Source organism: Primulina tabacum, chromosome 11, assembly GCF_025594145.1.
Source record: "Primulina tabacum isolate GXHZ01 chromosome 11, ASM2559414v2, whole genome shotgun sequence".
In the NCBI taxonomy this organism is placed as follows: Eukaryota; Viridiplantae; Streptophyta; class Magnoliopsida; order Lamiales; family Gesneriaceae; genus Primulina; species Primulina tabacum.
The window spans coordinates 38,165,684-38,175,311 of NC_134560.1; the positions used below are offsets into that span (position 1 = coordinate 38,165,684).

Below are 9,628 nucleotides of genomic sequence, written 5' to 3' on the forward strand. Positions count from 1 at the left end.
TTTTTGTGAATATCGGTAAGGTTAACATGTCTCACAGATAAAAATTCGTGAGACCGTCTCACAAGAGACCTATTCCACAATTTATCACTTCTAACGAACCGAAGTCGGAAAAGGATTCCAATATTTATTTAGAACATAAATTTTTTATATTTCAAAAAAAAAAAACATACATGAATTTTTATTTTTATTTTATGTTGAAAAAGACAATCAAGAATCATCATGTTGGTCCGGTTAGGTCATCCACCTTTCTCAATGGAGTGAATTGGTTTACCAGCTTAATTAATTTAATTGGTCCATGGTTATCCACATAGACGTCTCACATGTCATTTTTGTAAGACGGATCTCATATCCAACCTAACCCATGAAAATCATTGTTTTTTAATGTCGAAAGTATTATTTTTCATTCCAAATATAAATTAGATAAACTCGTCTCATATAAATAAATATGTGATATTCACTAATTGTAAATTTGTAAACAAAGCTTATCATGATAATTTAAGAATGGATATTTATTAACATAAAATAGATTATGAGTAGATCTCTTGTGAGACGGTCTCACGAATCTTTATCTGTGAGATGAGTCAACCATACCGATATTTACAATATAAAGTAATACTCTTAGCATAAAAATTAATATTTTTCATTGACGACACAAATAAGAGATATGTCTCACAAAATACGATCCATGATACCGTCTCACACAAATTTTTATCATAACAAGAATTTACTCCAAATTAACCATTATAATATCATCTCTGATTATGATCATATTATATTCCGATCTCTTATTTGAAAATAAAAGAATATATTTAAAATATCTTCGTCAATAGATAGATCGTGTGATTGATTCATTTCTTTGTATGGATGCCTCATTCTTCCTTCTACTCCAAATAACTATACAATATAAAGAAAATTTCATTGTTAATACTGATAAGTACAAATATATAATTCGTCTCTTGAAATGAGATAATAAACGATGTATAATAATAACTCTCGGATAAAACAAATATTCGCACCAAACAGTGTCTTACAGAATAGTTAATTAAACTCGAATTCAAATTAGTTTATTTTCAAATTTCCAATCTGATAAATAAATTCATACCAAGATTCAAAATTAAAACTTTAAATAGCATTAAAATTCATCAAATAATACAAGTGGTCAAAATAATGGTATCACATTTCAAAATGGTAAAACTTCCATGCATGACAAAAACTTGAGTGAGACGAACTTGCAGTTTATATTTTGTGAGACGGATCTTTTATTTGGGTCATCTGTGAAAAATATTACTTTTTATGCTATGAGTATTACTATTTATTGTGAATATAGTTAGAGTTGACATATATCACAGATAAAGATTCGTGAGACCATCGCACAACAAACTTCGCTTATCTTTTCGAATTTGGGAGTGATGTTCTAAATGTGAAAATTAAGGGTTCCAAATAGAAAATAGGAAAATTTGTAATCACATGAGTAACCCTGATTTCGGCAAAATTATTCAACAATTTTTGTTAAATGTTGAAATAGGCCCCAAAATTCCAGCAGTTATGTACAATTGAAGCAAGGATTATCCAGGGAGGGGAAAAAAGTAGGGGAAGAAGAAAAATAGAGAAATTAATTTACAAAAATTAGACGAACATCACGAAGATTTTTCACAAAATCCCGATTGATCGATTATTAGATTCGGTGAGGATTGACGCACCGAACACGCCACCAACTGCGCCCACTGCCTCAACCTTATCTTCACCATCTCCGGACTTTCACCTGTTTTGAGAGGAGAATCTTCAGCTTTCGCAACAGAAATCGAGTGCTTAAACTCAGTAAATAAGATAATTGATTGAATTTTACCTGGATCGATAAAGCTAGAGCTGCCTCCAACGGATGAGAGAGGCGAATCGGAGTCTGAAAACGAGGCCGAGGAAGACCGGGAGAGAGAACTGCGGAACTGCCTGTTCACGGCGTGGTAAAACCCGAGCGCCGGAAAGGTAGACGTGAGTTTCGGATCCAAATCCGGGGAAAATCCCAAGTCGAAGCAAGCTCGGAGCTCGTCCAGGTCATCGTCCGTGACGCTGCGGCCGCGCCTGTGTCGGTGATTCCTGCGGCGGTTGTTCCACACCTCGTTGCGAATGATATCCGGGGACCATGAATTCTGCTTGTGCAAAGAAGGAGGAGCTCCGCGACTGAGACGTGGGGGCTCGGATTGCGACATTTGGGTGGGGGGGACGCCGCCGTGCGGAGCGGAGAAGGGGTCGGGGAATTTATACGGGAATATTTTATTCGGGGGCGCAGCGGGAATAATGGGGATAGGGGATTTGTGGTTATATATAATGGGAAAGGGTAATCAGCCCTCGCTGAGTTGTAATCTGATTAGATCTTACGAGGATTGTGGGTCCCAATTTTTTTTTCTCTAACATTTAATAATTTGTGATGATTTAATTCGGAAATTTTAAGATTTTGCATTCAATCGGAGGAAGATTTGAGTCCGAATGAGTATAAAATTTGTTGTGTGCAATAATTGTTCATGCTGGAACAGCGATCGAACCATGATGCTTGAACTGTTGTGCGATTTAAAAGATTTGAGTTACACCATTACTACTAGCTATAGTTTTTGGTAAAGTGGTAAACACTCGGTCCTATAAAATTTAAGATGAAAAAAAAAATATTGATGACTACAAAATTTAATTTGTCGGTTAACATATCCAATAATTAATATCATCAATTTTGAATAAATTAACTTTCAAATTCAAATTTCAATTGAAATTTATTATTTTCAAACTTTGGTGCATTTACAATTCAGAAAAATTTCCAAGTGCAATTAAATTAAATTTTGTTGGCTCCCTCTCGAATAATAATATATTAATGATGACGAATAGGTATTAATTATAAGAGTACGTCTCTTGTGGGACGGTCTCACGAATCTTTATCTTGAGACCGATCAACCTTACCGATATTCACAATAAAAAATAATACTTTTAGCATAAAAATAATATTTTTTTTATGAATGACACAAATAAGATATTTGTCTCACAAAATACGATCCATCAGACCGTCTCACACAAATTTTTGACTAATTTTATAATACTTAATAGAATCTTTGCTTATCTGGCGCCTTCGATTGGGCTTTGAATTTAATACCTTATGATCAAAAGCCCAAGCCCAATTTGCTAGGTGTATGATAGGATATTTTGTGTTGAATGATTGTAATAATTATCAATTTATAAAGTGGGCTTGGTTTATGGCTCGTTCCCACCCCATGAGATATATATATATATATCCCATTTTATGTAGCAATGATTAAAACTTATACAGAAGTTTAATATAAAAATAGCCTGCATGAATGTTAAAAAAAAATGATGTTGGTATGAAGCTGTCTTAAGACTGTATTAAAATTGAAAAGTTTAAAAATCTTTATTTTATAATATATATAATTTTTATGTTTCAAAAGTATATATTAAAATAAAATAAATAATATATATTGTTATTCATTCTACCAATGTTCGGATTTCTTGATTTTCATTTATAAAACGGGGGTGAGAAGATTTATATTACCATAAGCTAAAAAAAAAAAGTGATGTATGTGACATGATCACACATAAAAGTAGTGCAATTGATGCAACATATTATGAGATACACATAATACATGTACATATAATAGATCTGATATATCATATAATCCTCGATAGCTTACATACATTTTATTGAGTTGTACAGTGTTGAATACGAGAGACCAATAAGATATGATAATGGGACGGTGGTGGATTTTTCATCCCTATCCCCGGCTCCGAATTGTATTATCCCCCCATCTCACTTTCTTTCGAGTTCAGAGACGGGGCGGAGGAAGGTTTGTCATCCCCGTCCTCATCTCCGTCCCCAAATTGTATCATTGTTCTTATCTCCAAGCCTGTATTTATCAACAACAACATTATTATCATTATTATTGTCATTCGTGCGGGTTTGAGATGAGGATACTATCCGTATATCTGCTTCGAACTATTTTAGATACTCAAAAAAACCTCAGAACCCGAACTCTTAATTGCTTTGGATTTTACCCACAAGACCTCCAACACTGGAGAAAAATTATCATCCTTTTTGAATCTCACGAACTTGTTAATGTTTTCCGTGTGTTATTTAAGGTTATGTATATTTGGCATGTGACGCATATATATTTTATAATCCAAAGTCCTACACAATAGAATATATATTTAATCTGGAATTATTTGGCGTATTACTCTAGAGAATTTTTGTTTTAAAGTACACATGCATAGATAATTTTTTTGAGAGTCATGCAACATTTTTCAATGTTAGGGGTGTCAACTCGGGCGAGTAACCTAAAATTGATTTTTTTCGGGTTGAACCGTATCGGATTGGTGGGATCGTGTCTGATTTTAACACCCCTATTTCAATGGCTAGTCTCATGACATTTTGCAATCGTTACATTACAATTCCCAAAAGCACTATAAATGGGAAAAGATATGGCATCGGTGGGCTATTCCCAATTAGTAAATATTTTGTGAGACGATTTTATAAATTTATATCCGTGATATATATCAAATATATCTATATTTACAATAACAAAAATACTTTTGACATAAAAAAATAATATTTTTTCATTAGTAGCTCAAACAGAAGATCTGTCTCACGAGTCAAACTTGTGAGATTGTCTCACAAAATTTTTTAGAACTCACACCGATCCAATGTTTAATGAAATTCATCTGTATTTTCCAGGTTAAATTGACCAAAAATTTTTAGTATAATAAAATTCATTCGGTATTTTCCAGGTTAAATGGAAAAAACTTGTTTTAAAATTTATAATTTGTCTATTATTATTTGATGAATCGGTTTTGACACCTGCGAGGGTGCTTCGAATACAATATTCTCAATGAGCTGCAATAGCTCGTGTTTTAAGAATGTAAACACCGATAAATTAAATCGAATTCGATTTTAAACCAAGCGGAAAATACTCGAAGTAATCCTTCGTTAAGAAAGTTGATCAGTTTAAAACTTTTAGCTTGTGTCAACTGATTAACTGAAATAAGGCGAATCAGTTCTTGTATATATCAGTTCAGTTATGGTGAGAACTGAACTGATGACAGCTTGAACTGATCAAATAAGTTTTAAAACAATAGTTAACAGTTAGGAATACAATATATGTTTATGAATGTTCAGAGACTTCAACTGCTCCTACATCATCCCTTCTACCACCTTGGGTATGATTTACTAGAAAACTTTGATTTATGCAACACATTATACAAACCCACTCAGCTTAGGACTTACTCTACTGTCTAACTGTACTCATAGTCTAGACTGAAGGCAATACCTTCCAGCCAACAATTGTTTAACGTCTATGTGTTAAAGACTACATACACAAGTTTAACGGCTTTTTGCAAGACTCACTCAACTATTCAATAAGCTTAACTCTCCATATATGTGACTGATTGTGGTGTGAGAACTGATCTATGAATACAACACGAAAATGTTCTCACACACTGAGAATTTTACTTCTAGACTAAGCAGTTGGCATGCCCTATTTTTCTCTTCTTTATGATCTTCACACACTTATTTGTTGATGGTCTTAATCTTGTATTTATAGAGGCAATGTGACCATACACCAAGACTCATCAAATATGTTCGTTGCAGTTTGAATTCGTTCTTTGAAATTTGTCTTGTACTTTCCGACAGTCATTCAAGAACATTTTGGCTTTAAGCTTTGCCACAACGTTCATTATTGTCCTTTGATCGGACAATTGCTTTTATACCAGTTGTTCACAGCTGGATTCCACTTAGATACTCTTGACGTGTTCTGCAAACTGGTCGGCTCCTAACTGATGTTTTGAATTGGTCTTGAACTGGTGGGTGAAATCAGTTGGCTCGTCAGCTGAACTGATTTCACTGCTTCAGTTGAACTTTTCAGTTAAACTCTTCATCAGCTGGCCGGGCTTCTGAAGGTCTTCTGCCGAACTATCTATCAGCTGGACAATTAGTGTAACTGATCTTTGATATTTCAGTTGGACTGGTTCAGTCCGAATATCAGTTGGTATTTTTAGTTTGCGTCTCGATAGCTTCAGTTTTGGCTCGGTAACTGATCAGTTCGAAGCTTGATAAGTTTCAGCTTTCTACGCATTTAGGTAAATTCATTAGAAACAAATAACAAATTTTGTTCACATCAAAATCAAGATTGCGAACATTAAATATTTCAATACTATTTATCAAATTTTTTTTATCTACTAGCGCTAAAAGACTTGAGATTATGCTCTTTTTATTATTGAACTAATGTCTCATATATGCGATGCGTGAATTGTTAAAATTAGTAAGTATAATCATTTAAATAATTATTTAAAATTATTGATGTAATAAATATATTTAATTATTATATAACAAAATATCATTTTTGAGATCTTATTCAAATAAGAATAACAATCTTGCCGTCAAATTAAATTATTTATTATTGTATTCTTTATATTGATTGAGTGAAAGTGTTAATAATTAAAAAATATATTAAAATTATATATTATTTGTCTCAAAATTTTAAAAATAAAAAATATTTTATAAACACTGAAAAAAAATCATACATTAGATGAAAATTTTGATTAAAAATTTTACTTATTTTTTTGAACATTTTTTAAAATATATACACTAAAGTTCTAATAATAATAATAATAATAATAATAATAATAATAATAATAATTGAAGGATCGAGTATGCTAGTGTCTTGGAAAGCATTTCGAACACTATATTCTCCAATGAGTTGCAATAGCTCGTGTTTAAGAATGTTAACACCGATGAATTAAATCGAGTTTGATTTAAAACCAAGCGGAAGAAACTCGAAGTAATCCTTCGTGAAGAAGACTGTTATATTAGAAAACATTTTATCTCATGTAAACTGAATAATCGAAAAATGGTAGATTAGATTTTGCATTCATCAGTTCAGTTATGGTGACAATTGAACTGACTGATACTCTAACTGATCCAAACAGTTTGAAAACATTAGTTAATCAGTTAAATACACAAGATATGTTAATGGATGTTCGGAGACTTCAACTGCATCAGTTCAGTTATGGTGACAACTGAACTGACTGATATTATAACTGATCCAAACAGTTTGAAAACATTAGTTAATCAGTTAAATACACAAGATATATTTATGGATGTTCGGAGACTTCAACTGCTCGTACGTCACTCATTCTACCGCCTCGGGTCGGATCCACTAGAAGACTTTTATTTATACAAACACTTGTACAAACCCACTCAGCTAGGACTTACACTATTGCCTAAATTGAACTCCTAGTTACGCCTGAAGGCAGCACCTTCCAGCCAACACTTCTTTAACGTCTATGTGTCAAAGACTACATAGACAAATTTAACGTCTTTGTGCAAGACTGTATTTGAGTGGTTGAGAGTGTTTGTGTGTGAGAACTGAACAAGGATGTTCTCACACACTGAGGGAAATAAGCTTCTAAACTAAGCAGATAACACGTTAAAGTGTCCATCTTGGCTGATTGTTAATGAAAGCTGATGTGCAATGTGCGTGTCATTTCTTTTCTCTCGTATTCGCATTGAAGCTTTTTCTCTCTCTATATATCGTTCTTCTATTAATTGCTCTTATTGTTGAATCTTCGCTTATCTTCTCTTTATATAAGTGAGAAAAATGAACGTACAGTGAGACTCATTTATTGTATCCGTTGCATCTTGAATTCGTTTCTTGGGCTTTGTGTTTTGACTTTCTGACTGCCCTTCTAAAACATTTTGTCTTTAATGATCTGATATAACGTCCATTATTGTTCTTTGACTGGACAATGGCTTTGTACCTTCGCGTACAACTGGAATCCACTGAAAGAGTTTGTCTTCATCTACAGCTGAAGGATTATGACTGATGCCCCGAACTGGTCAGCTGCACTGATCTTCAGTTGGGCTGGTGAAATCAGTTGACTTGTCAGTTGAACTGATCAGTTGGGTTTCTTCATCATTTGAACATTCTTTCGGCTGGCCAGGCTTCTGAGGTTCTCCTGCTGAACCACCTATCAACTGGCCAATCAGCTGGACTGCTCTATTGATGTAACAGTTAGACTGATTCAGTTTGTGCGATCAGTTGAGTTTTCAATTTGCGATGTAAACAGCTCGTGAGTGATCCTAATTTCCGCACACTAAGGTAGATTATTAGTAACACAAATTAACAAGTTTTGTTAACATCAAAATTAAGATTGCGAACTTGAAAAGTTTTAACAACAATAATAATATCGATGTACGAACAATCAATAAACCAAAAATTCACGATGACATTTTTCACTAAATGTTGAAAAACAAAATATTATATAACTTTTTATAGTTTATCTAATATTTTATAGAGTACGAAGAACTAAATATATAAAAGTAACACAAAACCCAAAATTATTACCAAAATGAAATAAAATGGTATGATCAATGCAAAAATTCCAGCTGTTATTATTTATACTTCATTTATTTAAAATGCATTTCATATTTCTTTCTGTACTATAAAACACATAATACGTCATCAAATGATTTTTTAAAATATTTATTTAAACATATAATGTCTTTTATATATTTTTTTTATTAAATATTAAAAAATATTAAAAATATTTAGAAAACTATTGTGAGAGGTCTCATGAGTCAATTTGTGAGATGAATATTCACCCGACCCAACTCATGAAAAAATATTGTTTTATGTCAAAATTATTATTTTTCATTCAAAATTTGGATCGAGTCGGCTCAGTCCCATAAATATAGATTTGCGACAAACAGTTAAATTAGACTATTATATTCTAACAGTTTTTTACCGTCGTAAACATTATTAGTCCTTTTTTTAAAAAAATATGATATAAACTTTATTTAAATATAAATAGAAGTAATTGTAAAAAAAACCGTACAAACATGTCATTCGTGTCAAACGTCACTACTCACTAGTAATTAATAATTCAATACCACCGTTTTTCCTTTTGGGCTGATTTGGGAAGAGCTTTTCTAAAAGCATCATTTTTGGGCCTCTTAAGTGAACAACTTTCGAATAAAGCTTCTTTAAGGCCCAATTTCAACTTCCCCAAAATTTTCAAGATAATGTAAAATAAAGAAAGTTATATATATATATATAATAAGATATCTGATTCACAAACTACGACCCGTGAAATCGTCTCATACAAGTTTTTGTCGTACATAGAATCAATTTTTATTTTATTTCAGAAAAAAGAGAGAAATTGATGAGACAGAGAATGCACAAGGCTCGATGTCGAAAATTTTAAACTTGGAGGCAGATAGATAGCATGTGAAACCTGCAGCAAACTCAACTTAACACACTTCTCTAAACTAATAGCTTCCTTAGGTTTAGTATATGCTGCATGATGAACATTTGGTCAAAATCTTGAGTAATAATGTTTTGAATCACTCAATTTTCGATACATGACAAGTTCTATAGATAATTGATTATATTCATATATCTTTAACGAATGTAGAGTCGATATAATTGGATGATCTTTTCTGAATCATTTAATGTATCTTTTTCGCACTGTCTAATAAGAAATTTGATTGTCCTCGAACGACTGTCTGAATTGATGGAGTAGGTGAGCATTCTGTCAATGATTATGAGTTTGATTCTTCTTACCAATATTTTTTCGTGCGAGC

The 9,628-nt window shown here is 32.5% G+C and overlaps 1 protein-coding gene across 1 annotated transcript; it reads right to left on the reverse strand.

The window, feature by feature from the left end:
* Window positions 1-1,450: 1,450 nt before the first annotated feature.
* On the reverse strand, window positions 1,451-2,297 carry LOC142518340 (uncharacterized). The gene is made up of 2 exons (XM_075621101.1): window positions 1,847-2,297; window positions 1,451-1,762 (listed from the first exon to the last, which is right to left on the reverse strand). The coding sequence occupies exons 1-2, from the start codon at window positions 2,205-2,207 to the stop codon at window positions 1,638-1,640; spliced, it is 486 nt and encodes a 161-aa protein (XP_075477216.1). The 5' UTR covers window positions 2,208-2,297; the 3' UTR covers window positions 1,451-1,637.
* Between the last annotated feature and the right edge of the window lie 7,331 nt (window positions 2,298-9,628).

What these genes read in the sequence shown, in the direction of transcription:
- LOC142518340 (XM_075621101.1), bottom strand. Translation starts at nt 2,207, where the DNA reads ATGTCGCAATCCGAGCCCCCACGTCTCAGTCGCGGAGCTCCTCCTTCT. An exon ending in CTCTAGCTTTATCGATCCAG is followed by an intron (nt 1,763 to 1,846) that starts GTAAAATTCAAT and finishes CTCTCAAAACAG; the next exon opens with GTGAAAGTCCGGAGATGGTG.